The 15,032-nt window shown below is 56.5% G+C and overlaps 1 protein-coding gene across 1 annotated transcript in view; it reads left to right on the top strand.

Annotated features, from left to right (window-relative positions):
- The window catches only part of LOC148591242 (olfactory receptor 14A16-like), a 46,314-nt gene extending 32,006 nt beyond the window's left edge, over nt 1–14,308 (top strand). The window contains exon 4 of the mRNA XM_088537937.1: nt 13,356–14,308. Within this exon, the coding sequence (XP_088394063.1) occupies nt 13,356–14,308 (953 nt within the window). The remainder of the gene's footprint in view (nt 1–13,355) is intronic.
- The last annotated feature ends 724 nt before the right edge of the window (nt 14,309–15,032 follow it).

Raw genomic sequence — 15,032 nt, 5'->3', positions numbered from 1 at the left:
GGAGCTGCTCCCTGGGGCAGTGCAGTCCCACAGCGCGGGGGACAGGGACACTGCGCCCTGGGCACCTGTGCGGAGCAGGGGGGTCATTTCTCCCCTTTGGAAGCAGCTTGTGAAACAGCCAAATACAGGGGTGGAAAGCGGGTTTTTGTGGACTTCCCCGCAAATGAGTAAACTCCAACGAGCTGAGTGCTTAGCTCTGGGTTAGGGGATCAAGTGCAGCACGGGCAGGTACCAGGACACGTAGCCCCTCTTCCCCCGCACACCTCAGCCCCAGCCCAGCGCCCTCCTGCCAGCAGCCCGTGTGCTCGCGGTGCGCTCCGTGAACCGCCGTGCCGGCCTCTTGTGCGGCCTCCAGGGCCTCTCCTCCAAGGAGCCCCATCTCTATTGAAGCCATGGATGAAAAGGCCCGTGTCCCTCTCCACGTGGACATCCGTGGAAAGCTGTTGCTGCCCTCACCAAGCAGAGTCCCCACAAGCGGCCGCAGCACCCGCTCCCCACGGCCTCTGCAAGGGGCAGTGTGGGGCTGCTGGAGCAGCGCAGCAAGGTGTGCGGCCAAACGCACCCGTCTGCCAGCCAAGGCAGGCGCCCTCGCGCAGCCCCTCTCTGCACGAGCTCCGGGGCATCGCCTGGTACCAGCTGCTGCCGCCAGCATGGACAGGCCAAGCCCGGGACAGAGCGGCCACTCGTTCCTTCCCATCCATTTCAATTGCAGGGTTTTGGTGACCTCGGGGAGCTCGGCCCTGCATCTCCAGGCCCCGTGTCCTTGGGGCGCGACAGCTTCCCTTTGGCTGTGGCTTGGGCACTGTGAGGACACGTTGTGTGCGGCACCCGGAGAGTTGAGAGCTGCCCCATGGTGGGGCTGGGGCTTCTTCCCCTTTGCGCATCCCGTGGGACATGTGTGCAGGTCAGGTGAAGGAATGTTCTACACTTAGGGATTAATAGCAGGTGGATTTTTAATTGTCCTTGGAATAAGTATTTAATTTGACACATTTTCAGGATGCCCTGAGGCCTTCCCAGGTCTTGTACACGGAATTGCTAGCATCATACGAGAGAGAAGCACTGCTTGTACCTGGTTAATGCTAGCACATTTCTTCCTGAGTGTGCAGGGGTCTCTCAATCTTGCAAGGAGTTTCCTTAGCGCAGGGTGCTAGGTTAAGGGGAGGTGAGGGATTCTCACGGTCCATCCTCAGGAGGTGTCATTCCCGATTCTTGCCCACCTTATCAGTGCTAGGCCCTGCCAGTTACAGCATTAGGAGGAAGAAGACATGGCTGTGATATGGTCATGCTCATAAGGTGACCTTTCCAGAATCTTCAAGCAAGTTGCGTTATATTCTCTGCTCCTTGAACTGCGAGTGAGTTGAGTTGTACGCTGTCAGTGGGTGCCTCCAGAAGACTTCCCAGTCCCCTATTTGAGCAGTCCTTGAAAAGTACATGCAATTTCCAACACATGTTTTTGTGGCATCAGCCTCTGTTTGTGCTTTTTACACCCACATTCTATACATATTGTTGGAGAGAGGAAGTTAAGTAGGGTGGGTGAATTACCCTGGGCCTGAGGAGACAAGTATGTTGTTGACAGAGATTTTGTGTGCAATGTGTGGGTGTTGGGGGCAGCTTTTTGGTAGGGTGATGCTGCTCAGGGAAATGTGTGAGTAGCCGTGGTGCCTGTGCTGGGAAGGGATGAAAGGAAGCAGGGGCAATGTTTGGGTCTTCACTAAGCATGCAATGGTTAGTGGTTTTAGCTGCGAGGCCTGTATTTTGTGGGAGGTGAATGAGCAGGGTGATGCTGCTAGTCGCAAGGTATGAGAAGGCTGGTATTATTGTTGGGAGGGAAGGAAGCAGAGCAAGCTGGTGTTGTGAGGCTGCCCTCCTCATAGAGAGGGAAGGTTTTATTCTGAAGCTGTGCTGAGCAGGACACGGTTGTGCAGAATGACACTGTAGGTAGCAAGGAATAAGCAATTATGGTATAAGAGTCAGAAGAAGAAAGAGAGTACAAAGAAAGAAGGAAAGAAAAATGGAAAGAACAAAAGCAGAAAGACGGAAAAAGGCAAGAAGCAAAGAAGGTGAGAGACAGAGAAAGAGAGAAAGAAAGGGGGAGAGAGAGAGAGAAAGAAAGGAGAAAGAATGAGAGTGAGAGACTGAGAGAGAAAGAGAGAGAGAGAGAAAGAAAAAGAAAAAGAAAAAAAACAGTGAAGAAAAAGAAAAAGGTGAAGAAGAGGAAGCAGAGAAAGAGAAAAAAATTAAAAAGGAAAAGGAAAAGAGAAAAAGTATAATAAGGAAAAAGAAAATAGATGACAAAGGGACTGTGGCATGGCCAGGGCCACATGTGAGGGGAAGTCCTAGAGCGACCTGTTTGTGGCCCTGACTTGCCCATCTGGTGTGAAATCTGAGTGCCGCAAACGTACATCTTGGGTGGGGATGATTTTAGTGCCAGAGATCACTTGGAAACAACACAGAACACTTAAGCAATGATAAAGGAATATATATTTAAACAACAACAAAAATAACAATATAATAAACACTAACAAGAAAAATTACAGCAATATAATCAACAATAACAACAATAAAAGCAACAACAATATTAACAACAATAAAAGCTAATATAAAAGTGTATACAGAAAAATCCAAATAAGATGTTATGGCCAAAGTCCTTGGGCCCAGCGCTTCCTGGCAGCAGCCAGGGTGAAGGGGAGCTTGGTCTGCAAGGGAAAAGGAGGCATGAGCAGGGCCGAGGAGCGGCTCGGGGGCTCCCGTGGAGCAGAGGCTCCTTGGCGGCTGCGCGGGCTCTTTGACAGCAGCGCTGCCGTCATTGGTGCCCTGGCAGAGGCTTGGCGTGGCCAGCGCAGCCCAGAGGCCGGCAGAGGGGCTGAGGCAGCAGGTGCCCAGGCCTTGGGCGCTCCTGCACCCTGTGCAGCTCTGCCCCGGCGCCGCGGCCCGCCAGAGCGCCCGCACACCTGGGCCAGGCTCCCGCACGGCTGCTCCCCAAAGGCAGCGCGGAGCAGCGCCAAGGGGCCGGGCACAGCCCCAGCTCTGCCCGTGCAGCCGGCAGCAGGGGGGCTGCAGCCGGAGCTCTCCCACTCCATGGGCTCCTCCGTTCTGCAGCCGACCAGGCCATTGGTGCCCGCAGCCTGGAAGAGAGCAGGAGATCTTGGTAGAGGTGGTGCATGGAGAGGAGGAAGCACAAGCGCGTCCAGTGGTTGCAAGGGCTGTACCTGGCTGCTGCTGCCACTCCATTGGCTCAGGCTGGTCCCTTACAGGGCTCCCATTCATGCATGGAGCCTGCAAGAGAGCAAGAGGCGTTTGCAGGGCCAGGTCCCAGAGCCGGTGCTCTTTGGTCCCCAGGACCTCTATTCCTGATTTGGGAAACAGGAAAGAGGGAAGGGGCCGGGCTGAGCCCCAGCTCTCCTCATGCTGCCAGAAGCAGGGGCAATACCTGGATGTTGCAGCTGGAGCTCTCCCACTCCATGGCCTCCTCGCAAGTGCAGCTGCCCAGGCCTTGGGCTCCCAGAGTCTGGAAGAGAGCAGGAGAGCTTGTGGGGATGGTCATGGTGTCAGCGCTGGCTCTGTGCGTGGGGCCTCATGTCCCCTGCGTGCGCGGGGCAGGCGGTGCACAGAGCCAGGGCGCCAGGCTCAGGCAGCAGCCCCCGAGGCCTTGGCCGCTCCTGGCCCTGGCGCAGCTCTGCCCCAGCACCCAGGCCTGCCAGAGCTCCCTGCCACCTCTGCCACCAGCCCTGCGGCTGCTCTCGCAGAGCCAAACGCCAGCCGTCCCCGCACAGCCTCTGCCTGCACGCACAGTACCTGCACTGAGGTCTCCCACTCCATCTCTTCAAGTTCACCTTTATCCATTTTTTTCACTCTCCTGAGCCTGCAACAGAATGGAATTGTTTACATTTGCAGCCATGAGCACCAAGTGTCACACGGTGGCTTTGTGGCCTCCCCTGGGAGGCATCGCACAGGCTGCCCTGCAGCCCCGCAGCTCCCCTGCATCTCATGGGTACCACGGGTGGCCCCTGGTGCTGCGCGGCCCTGCTGCTCACCTGGCCTTGCTGCTGCGTGGCCAGCACTGGGGCCACTGTGAGGCGCAGCCCTGGGAAGCATCCGTGTTCCCGTGGCGATAACTGCCCCTCTGGGATGTTCCACTGCTCTGTAGGGGGAGGAGGGCAGCAGCAGGGGCCAGGGGGGCTGCCGTGAGGAAGGGTCTGCGTGTGCTGGACTCCTCGTGGCACTGCTGAGCCTGGCGGCAGAGAGCAGTGCGTGGCCTTGGGCTTGCTGGGTGCCAAGGAGGGCTCCTCACGCAGCCCCATGGTGCTGCTGGCGGCTGCCTGTCCAGAGGCCGGGCTCCCCTTGGGGCTCTGCTTCCACCCCTGCAAGCAGCCTTGAACACCTTGATCTTTCTTTCCTGCTTCCCTCCTGCCCTTATAGCCCAATTTCCTCAAAAAAGTATTCTTTTTTCCAGAATGTCACCAAAACCCTACAAGTGAAATGGGTTGGAAGGAACAAGTGACAACTGCATCCCGTGCTTGGCCTGGACATGGTGGCGGCAGCTGGTACCAGACCATGCCCTGGAGCTCGTGCAAAGAGGGGCTGCGCGAGGGGCTGCCTTGGCTGGCAGACGGGTGCATTTGGCCGCACACCTTGCTGCGCTGCTCCAGCAGCCCCACACTGGCCCTTGAAGAGTTCATGGGGAGTGGGCACTGTGGCCCCTTGTGGGGACACTGTTTGGTGAGGACAGCGTGTCCCTGTGCTGTCCAAGGACAACGGCTTCCCATGGATGTCCACGTGAACAGGGACACGTGAACGGGGCTTCTCATCCATGGCTTCAATAGAGATGGGTCTCCTTGGAGTGGAGGCCCTGGAGGCCGCACAAGAAGTCGGTACGGCGGCTCGCGGAGCGCACCGTGAGCACACGGGCTGCTGGCAGGAGGGCGCTGGGCTGGGGCTGAGGTGTGCAGGGGAAGAGGGGCTACGTGTCCTGGTACCTGCCCATGCTGCACTTGATCCCCTAACCTAGAGCTGGGCACTCAGCTCTTGGGAATTTACTCATTAGTGGGGAAGTCCACAAAAACCTACCTTCCATTCCTGTATCTGGCTGTTTCCCAAGCTGCTTCCGAAGGGGAGAAATGACCCCCCCTGCTCTGCACAGGTGTCCAGGGCGCAGTGTCCCTGTCCCCCACGCCGCGGGGCTGCACTGCCCTAGGGAGCAGCTCCTGCCCTACGCACTGGCCTCCCCGATGCCGCCGTGAGCAGCACAGGACCAGGCGCACAACTTAGAGATCCTCCGCTAAGAGACAAGTGGCCTCCTCACACATGGCCAAACTCTCATGCCATAAATTAACTCTTGAGGTGCCACTGAATTGCTGCTGGAGCCAAAGCAACCAGGGTTTGACACAACCCAATTCCATATTCTGAGACTGTGTTAGGGGAAGGGGGAGACAGAGGGAGAGGAGGGTAAATCCCCTCTGGTCTATAATCCCTGGCCCATCACCGCGGATAAAACTGGAGCCAAACACTCAGCCTGCAATCGCACTCCCAGCACCAACAGTGTCAAAGGAGAGGGCGCCTTGGCTTCAGCAAGCCCAGCACAGGTTTTCCATACTTGGGAAAGTCAGTCACTTAAAATATATTTACCAACTTTGGTCTTTACTTAGAAAAAGGTAATGCTGGATAAGCAGGGTTATTGTTTCTGAGCTTGTGATGTCAGAGATGCCAAGAACATTGCTGTTGGCATGAGAGATGCTAAGATCTGGTGACCAGTGGAGATTGCTCTGTCCAGTGGGAGCCCCTTGCAGCATGCCAGCAAGCAAGCTTGGCGAGCAGGAAGATGCTCCTCTGGGCTCCAGCACTTTGGTGGCAGGGCTTGCACTGCTTGCTTTTGGAGGGTTTTCCCCTGCGTGAGGGGGATCTCCTGCTCCATCTGCTCCTGGCTTTACCGTTCAGACCTGAGTGTCAGGAACTCACCTTCTTTTGCAAGTGACTATTGCAGGGCTGAGCAGAGCTGCAGGAGCTGCAGGTCCCTGCTGCTGCTGAGGGCACATTTGTGCCTGCTCTGCCTTCTGCAGCCCTAGGAAGCCGTGGCAGGGGCAGCAGTGCAGGAGCTGCAGCAAGGCTGCTCTCAGCCACAGCACATGGCGCCTGCAAGGTGCGCGGCAGGACAAGAGAAGGAGCCCAGCAGCACCAGGGGCTCCCAGGCCACCACCAACTCACAAGGGCTCTGCTGAGGACACGCACACCTGGCCCCAGGGCACAACTGCCCTTCTCACTCATTGCACTACCAAGGAACACGTCTTGACCATGGAAAACAAAACTTTCTCGAGTCTATCAGGCTGTAAGGGCAGGAGGGGAGCATGGAAGAAGATCAAGGCGTTCAAGGCTGCTTGCAGGGGTGGAAGCAGAGCCCCAAGTGGAGCCTGTCCTCTGGGCAGGCAGCCGCCAGCAGCACCATGGGGCTGCGTGAGGAGCCCTCCTTGGCACCCAGCAAGCCCAAGGCCACGCACTGCTCTCTGCCGCCAGGCTCAGCAGTGCCAGGGGGAGTCCAGCACACGCAGACCCTTCCTCACGGCGGCCCCCCTGGCCCCTGCCGCTGCCCTCCTCCCCCCACGCAGCACTGGAACATCCCAGAGGGGCAGTTATCGCCACGGGAACACGGAAGCTTCCCAGGGCTGCGCCTCACAGTGGCCCCAGTGCTGGCCACGCAGCAGCAAGGCCAGGTGAGCAGCAGGGCCGCGCAGCACCAGGGGCCACCCGTGGTGCCCACAAGATGCAGGGGAGCTGCGGGGCTGCAGGGCAGCCTGCGCGATGCCTCCCAGGGCAGGCCCCAAAGCCACTGCGCGACACTTGGTGCTCATGGCTGCAAATGTAAACAATTCCATTCCGTTGCAGACTCAGGACAGTGAGAAAGATGGAAAAAAGTGAAGTTGAAGATATGGAGTGGGAGACCTCGGTACAGGTACTGTGCACGCAGGCAGAGGCTGCGCGGGGACGGCTGGCGCTTGGCTCTGCGAGAGCAGCCGCAGGGCTGGTGGCAGAGGTGCCAGGGAGCTCTGGCAGGCCTGGGTGCTGGGGCAGAGCTGCGCCAGGGCCAGGAGCGGCCAAGGCCTCGGGGGCTGCTGCCTGAGCCTGGCGCCCTGGCTCTGTGCACCGCCTGCCCCGCGCACGCAGGGGACACGAGGCCCCGCGCACAGAGCCAGCGCTGCCACCATGACCATCCCCACAAGCTCTCCTGCTCTCTTCCAGACTCTGGTAACCCAAGGCCTGGGTAGCTGCAGAGATGAGGAGCCTATGGAGTGGGAGAGCTCCAGCTGCAACATTCAGGTATTGCACCTGCTTCTGGCTGCATGAGGAGAGCTGGGCCTGGGCCTGGCCCCTTCTCGCTTTCCTGTTTCACCCATCAGGATGAGAGGTCCTGGGACCAGGGACCGTTGGCTCTGTGATCTGCCCTGCAAACGCCTCTTGCTCTCTTGCAGGCTCCATGCACAAATGGGAGCTCTGCAGGGGACCAGCCTGAGCCCATGGAGTGGCTCAGTTATGGCAGCAGCCACGTACAGGCCGTGCAGTCCCTGGATGCCCTTATCCTTCCTCTTCCCCACGCACCATCCCCACCAAGGTCTCCCGCTCTCTTCCAGACCATGGGGAGCAGCGGCCTGGTTGGCTGCAGCACGGAGGAGCCCATGGAGTGGGAGAGCTCCGGCTGCAGCCCCCAGGTATGGCCCCTGCTGCCGGCTGCACGGGCAGAGCTGGGGCTGTGCCCGGCCCCTTGGCGCTGCTCCGCGCTGCCTTTGGGGAGCAGCCGCGCGGGAGCCTGGCCCAGGTGTGCGGGCGCTCTGGCGGGCCGCGGCGCCGGGGCAGAGCTGCACAGGGCGCAGGAGCGCCCAAGGCCTGGGCACCTGCTGCCTCAGCCCCTCTGCCGGCCTCTGGGCTGCGCTGGCCACGCCAAGCCTCTGCCAGGGCACCAATGACGGCAGCGCTGCTGCCAAAGAGCCCGCGCAGCCGCCAAAGAGCCTCTGCTCCACGGGAGCCCCCGAGCCGCTCCTCGGCCCTGCTCACGCCTCCTTTTCCCTTGCAGGCCAAGCTCCCCTTCACCCTGGCTGCTGCCAAGAAGCGCTGGGCGCAGGGACTGTGGCCATAACCGCTGATTTGGATGTCTCTGAAGAATCTTTTAGAGTAGTATTTGTTCTTGTTGATATTGTTGATATTCTTGTTGTTAGTTTTATTGATATTGTTTGTATTATTGTTGTTGTTATTGTTTCTTATATTGTTCTGTTTTTATTGTTGTTTAAATATATATTCCTGTATCATTGTTTTACTGTTGCGTGTTTTATCCAAGTGATATCAGGCACTAAAATCATCCCCCCTGAAGATGTGTGTGTGTAGTGCTAAAATTTCAGACCCTAGGGGAAAGTGAGGGCCAGGAAAGGTTCCCTCTAGGACTTCCTTCACACATGGCCCTTTGGGATGCCCCAGCCAGTTTTCCAGCTGTTTTTTTTTTCTTCTTCTTCTTTTTCACTTCTTCTATTCTTCATTTTCTTTTTCTTTTCCCTTTTTTTTCTTTTTCCTTTTAATCTTTTCGTAATGCTGTTTTCTTTTCTCTTTTTCCCTCTCTTCTTTCCATTTCCAATTCTTCTCCTTTATCTTTTTTTCTTTTTCTTTTTCTTCTCCTTTTTCTTTTTCTTCTCCTTTTCCTTTTTCAAGAGGCAATCAAGAGCACAGGGGTGAGGATGGGGGGCAGAGCAACAGGGTGGCCTCGTGGTGGGTGTGTGCTATGGAGCGCCTGACGAGGAGCAGCCTCTGCAAGGCCTGGGGAGGGCAGAGCTGTGGAGGGGACAACTCGTCCTGCGCCCCAGGGACCTGCTCAGGAGTGGGGAGAGGAGGAAACGACGCGGTGCCTGGTGTCCCCATGGCGACTCCCAGGGCTTTGTGATGGGGGTGGCATCGTGCCCACAGGCCACTGTGATGGGGCAGTCCCCAAGGTGACCGTGTCCCTGCTGGGGTCTTCACTCTGAGGAGAGCGGTGCAAACAGCAGGGAGCAACTCCCCTTGGTGCCCGTGCGAGAGGTCCTCAGAGCGGTTCCTAGAGATGGAGAAGGAGCAGCAGGCGAACGCCTGCAGCTCATCCATGGAAGGGATCTCCAGTGTGCAAGAATGCACAAGTGAGGTGAGGGGTAGGGCTGGAAGGAGAGCTGGGAGGCAGGGACAGGACCTGCATGGAGAGCACAAGGGTGATGGGGAAAGACCTTGGATCAATAGAGCCAGGCGGGAGTTTCTCGAGCAAGGGGATGTGTCTTCCTGGCCGTGGGTATTTCTTCTTAGACAAAGCAGCCCCACCTGCATGTACCAAGGCCCACACAGACCCTGCAAGTTCTGGGCAGAGGACAGAGAGCAAGTGCAGGCCACACATGGCCAGGCCATGCTTGGCACAACCTTCTCTTCGACACGAGGCTGGGGTTTCCTGTGCTTTGGAGCTGCTCGTACCAACACAAGTGTCCCCATCACGGGCCTCCTTCTCCCCACAGGTGGGCCAGCAGGAGCTGCCCGCAGCAGTGCAGCGCAGAGGGAGCCCGGCTTCGTCCCACCAAAGGGACCGGATGTCGCCGCTGCCCGGCCCTCAGGGCTCACGCACCTCCGAACAAACCCTCTCATCCCCGCCGCTGCTGCTGGCCCCTCACTGCTCTGGCAGCAGCGACCTCAGCGGCAGCACCCGCCGTGAGCCTCCTGCTGGCCCAGCAGCTCCTCGGGCAGGGGGACCTCGCTCGCGCACAGCCCAGCGTGGGCTGCTGCCGCCGCGGGCTGCAGGGACACCAGGTTCCTCGGCAGAGCCGCCCCGGCCAGGAAGGGGCTGCTGACGTCACAACCAGCTGCGCGGCCTGGCCTATCAGGGGCTGCGGCAGCAGTGACGTCACCAGCCGACGCCCACGCGTCAGCACAGAGCCAGCCCTGCAGAGAGCAGGGGCCTCCCGGCAGCGTCCCCGCAATGGCCTCCGTGTCCCTGCCTGCTGCTGAGACACCCCTGGCCTCACAGGCAGCGCCTGCTGCTGCCCCGGCAGCTCCGCGCACACAAGGGACCTCCCCGCGTGTCTGCACCAGACCCCGCTGCCGGCCGCGCCGCTGCTGCTGGGACAGGAGCGGCCTCAGAGCCCGTCCCCAGCCATGGGCCAGCGCTGGCCTCGCAGCTGCTCTGCCAGCAGGGACCTCCCAAGGAACTGCCCAGCCAGGCGCCTCTTGCTGGCCTGCCCGGGACTCAGCAAAGAGCAGAGCTCACGGTCACCCTCACAGACATGGATGGACCTGCTAATGCCTGGTGCTGTCCAGTCAGGAGCACAGACAGTGTGACCCCCCTCCCAAGCAGGAGCAGTGCCATGTGCCTGCTGCTGGCCTCCCAGGTGCTTACAAACACTGACACGACCAACATCTGACTAGATGATCTCCAAACGTCCCTAGCAACCAGAGAAAGGTGCCTTCTCTCACTCAAGCCCCCTTGAAGCTTGCTTACGAGCCAGAAATGTCCCCTTGCCACCAAGAAGGCCAGTGGTCTTCTGGGGTGTAGTAGGAAGACTGTTGCCAGGAGGACAAGGGAGGTCATCCTGCCTCTCTACTAAGTCCTGGGGAGGCCACCCCTTGAGTCCTGTGTCCAGTGCAGGGCTCCCCACTACAAGAGGGGCATGAAGCTACTGGAGAGAGCCCAGTATATGTCTATCTATGTCTAAAGTTGATCAGGGAGCTGGAGCATCTCTCCTATGAGAAGAAGGTGAGAGAACTGAGCCTGTTTTAGCCTGGAGAAGAGAAGGCTGAGGGGGGATCTTGTCAGGGTGTGAAAATACCTGAAGGGAGGATGCCAAGAGCAGAAGAGGATGGCCCAGACTCTTTTCAGTGGTGACTAGTGATGGCACAAGAGGCAACAGACACAAATTGAAGCACAGCACATTCTGCCTGAATTTGAGGAAAAGCATCTCGACTGTGAAGGTGACAGAGCACTGGCATAGATTGGCCAGAAAGGTTGTGGAGTCTCCTTCTCTGCAAATATTCCAGACCTGCCTAGACAGGATCCTGTGCATCGTACTGTAGGTGACACTGCTTGATCAAGGGGTTTGAACTAGATCATCCCCAAAGGTCCTTCCAGCCTCAACCATTCTGTGATTCCCTAAATGGTCTCCACTGCAATAGATCAGCTTTTTGAGCTGTAGGGATCTGCCTGTCCCTCAGCTTTATTGTGAGTTCTGCTCACAATAGGATAGGATAGAAGGCATCCAGGGTCATTAGAGATGACCAAGGAAATTCCTGACCTGGCCTCCCACTGAAGCTCTATCTCCAGGGATTCCATTAGGACCTTTAGGCCAGGAGCTTGCAAGCAGACCATGTGCATGCATAGCCTGTTAAGGGGGAATCCCACCTGCCATGTATTTGTGGAGTTCATGAGTTAGCTGAATCCTTCTCCAAACCTGGCGCTTCTAAACAGACATGTGGAGCCCCAATAAGCCATCTGAATAAATCATCTGAATCATATATGCACCATGTATCAACAAGCTCCCTTCTTATCCCTGTCTGGGTGTCCTGCCTAGTTAAGAGATGTGAATCAGGACTTCCCGTGGGACATTTCGAACTTTGGTAGATAATCATTATATGATGAAATAAATTGCAATGTTGGAATCTGTATCCCTGTACTCTTTAGAGAAGGAAAACAGGTTACTTTACTTGAGGGAACATATCCCAGAGGGAGGAATCCCAAGGGACAGAGTAATTCATGAATTCAGCTGGGCCGCAGCTTGTGGCAACCTGTCAGCACTGCCCAGAGACAGCCGAGTGCAGGAGCAGCTCCTGTGCCAAGAGCAGCAGGGCTGCGGGCACTGCCTGCTGCTGCGGACAGGAGAGGAGAGAGGACAGAGAGGTGAAAGGCAGCGTGGAGTGGGAGGACAGAGGAGAGCTCATGGTGGAAGCAATCTGTGACACGGTAAGTCGCTGGCTGCAGGGTAATGCTACTGAGGTTTCTGGAGGGGTCTGCAGCATCCCTCCCAGCTGATGAATTTTCTTTTTTTGAGGACTGTTCTCCCTGCTTCTACTTTGCATACGAGGAGATGCTTCAGAACAGAAATTCCCTGTCCCAGCATCACAAGGTCACGGCATCACGGCTGCTTCTTCTGGGGCTGGTGCAAGACAGTGAAGGCAATGTGGGCACATAGGTTGTTCAGAGCACTGTTCTTCAGAGCAGTGTCCATGCGCCCCAGGGTGCTGTGTGCCCGGGGCAGTGATTCTGTGAGGATCAGCACTCAGCCTGCCAGGGCGCTGCAGGGAGAAGCTCTGCGTGGGAGGAGAGATCCCCCCCGGGCAGGTTCATTCTCCTGCTGAGAGGCTGCTGTGTGGGGTCAGGGCTGCTCACAGCTCAGCCTCACCCACACAACATATCTGAAAGGGGCTTTTCAAGAGGACACTCTTGGGAAGCTTCTATGAAAGGGAAGGCAATATCCAGAGGCTAGGATTTTGTTTTGTATCTTTGACAAGGCAGCAAATGAATGGAACATTTTAGGTTTAGATGCCTGAAGGAGAGTTGTGCAGTGCTGCTCTGAGGGATCAATAGGTCTGCGAGGACCCCAGGATATTCCTTCAACTGCCTTTTCACCTGTGGACAGCAGCAATATCCCCTTTGCAGCTCTCCTCATTCTCATTGTGCTTAGTCTCACTCTGCTCTCAAGGGGAAGGGCTCCAGGGCATTTCTGACCTCCTCTGCAGTCAGATTTCCAGAACAGCAGAGCTGCCTCTCTCCTGCCATGTGCCCATTTCCCATTGCAAGGCACAGGGTCTGAGAACCACTGCCCTGGGAGTCCACACTGTCTAGGAGGTGCAACCTGGGGACGGTGCTGCTCTGTCTCTCTGTCCTCCCTTGGCAGCAGTCACAGTGTTTCTCCTCGTTTCCCTGCCTCTCCTTTCTGCTCTTGTCCTGGCAGTCAGCTGGGGCTTCAGCTACAAATTCAGATACTCACCCTGAGGTCCTGCCATGGAGGTGTCTGAAGAGGGGCAATGTGCCCAGGGTGCTGGGCAGCGTCATTGGAGTGGCTGCAAAGGGGTTGACTCTCCCTTTAGGAGACCCTGTGACTGTCAGGACACGTGAGTGTCTCTGTTGTCCTGCTGGGGTTGTGAGGTGCCCTGCAGGGCAGGATTCAGTCCAGAGAGTCTTTGCCATGTCAGGAGCCGTGTCCTGTTCTCTCCATCACGTATCCACCTTGAACTTAGAGGGAGAGCAGGGTTAAATGAGTGTGAAGAAGAAAGTACTGAGAGTTTGGACGGGGTTGAGAAGGATTTCTATGAAAAATGGAAAGTTTATTTCAGAGAAAATTTTTCTAAGCTATTATTGCCTTTTCTTCCCTACACAGTTTTCCTGAACCCAATAGAACAGATGTCCAACAGCAGCTCCCTCAATGAATTCCTCCTCCTGCTGTTCTCAGACACGCGGGAGCTGCAGCTCTTGCACTTCTTGCTCTTCCTGGCCATCTACCTGGCTGCCCTCCTGGCCAACGGCCTCATCATCACAGCCGTAGCCTGCGACCACCACCTCCACACCCCCATGTACTTCTTCCTCCACAACCTCTCCCTCCTCGACCTGGGCTCCATCTCCACGACTGTTCCCAAAGCCATGGCCAATTCCCTGTGGAACACTAGGGACATTTCCTTTTTGGAATGTGCTGCCCAGGTATTTTTCTTCGTCTTCTTGTTGGGAGGAGAGTTTTATCTCCTCACAGTCATGGCCTATGACCGCTACGTTGCCATCTGCAGACCCCTGCACTATGGGGCCCTCCTGGGCAGCAGAGCTTGTGTCAAAATGACAGCAGCTGCCTGGGCCAGTGGTTTCCTCCATGCTCTCCTGCACACTGGAAACACATTTTCCCTACCCCTCTGCCAAGGCAATGTGGTGGAGCAGTTCTTCTGTGAGATCCCCCAGATCCTCAAGCTCTCCTGCTCACACTCCTACCTCAGGGAAGTTGGGCTCATTGGGTTTACTTTCTCTTTGGGCTCTGGGTGTTTCACTTTCATTGTGGTATCCTATGTGCAGATCTTCAGAGCTGTGCTGAGGATCCCGTCAGAGCAGGGCCAGCACAAAGCCTTTTCCATGTGCCTCCCACACCTGGCTGTGGTCTCCTTGTTTGTCAGTACTATATTGTTTGCCTACCTGAAGCCCCCCTCCATCTCCTCCCCACTTCTAGATATGGTTGTGTCCATTCTGTACTCCGTGGTGCCTCCAACCCTGAATCCCCTCATCTACAGCATGAGGAACAAGGAGCTCAAGGAGGCACTGAAGAAACTCATCCAGTGGGTACAAGGTCAATGATAACAACTGTTTCATTCACTCACTAGGATATCTGGCATCAAGGCTGTATTTTACCCATTTCTTTCATTTTTACTTCTCTCTTTTACATCCATCTTAAAATAATAAATAATAAAGATACCTGTTTTGTTTCACATCTGCACAGGAATCTCTCATTTAGCAATTAAACATAGACCATGATAAAGCAGGAAGCCAGGCTTCCCCCTTCACTAGCAGAGAGGGGGGATTCTCTGAGCCGCTTCTTTGAGCTCCCTTGGATGTGCCCAGTGCAGGGAGGAGAGTTTCCCTCTGCAGCGTCTTTTCCAGCACTGACACCAAGGGACCTCTGGGGTACAGAGTCACGGCGGGACAAGGGCAGGTGGGCTGAGACCAGGGGTCCAGTGTTGTTTAGGAGATCTCAGCTCTCGTGCCTATGGTTAGAGTGTGATCTCAAATCTCTCTAATATGACAGAAATGGCAACCAAGGGTCAGCACACGTTTCCATGGTTCCATGCAAAGGCTCCAGCACGCAGAACTAAACATGAGGGAATTGAAGGAAAGTCTAGAGGCAGCCTTCCCATGGCAGTTCGGGTGGGAGGCAATTGCCTGGTGACACCAGGTGACATCTGAAGAGACAGGGTTGTCCCAGGCACGGGCTAGTGTCTATTGCTCTGATAGAGCAAATGTGATACTCACATCTTTCTAGAATGCCTGGTCAGGGCCCAGTGGGCATCTTCCTTGGCCATCT

This window comes from Tinamus guttatus, unplaced genomic scaffold (genome assembly GCF_059628265.1).
Source record: "Tinamus guttatus ecotype Peru unplaced genomic scaffold, ASM5962826v1 Tinamus_guttatus_pri_ptg000903l, whole genome shotgun sequence".
In the NCBI taxonomy this organism is placed as follows: Eukaryota; Metazoa; Chordata; class Aves; order Tinamiformes; family Tinamidae; genus Tinamus; species Tinamus guttatus.
Note: the sequence above shows the minus strand (reverse complement) of the source record. Positions and strands in the feature narration are given on the sequence as shown.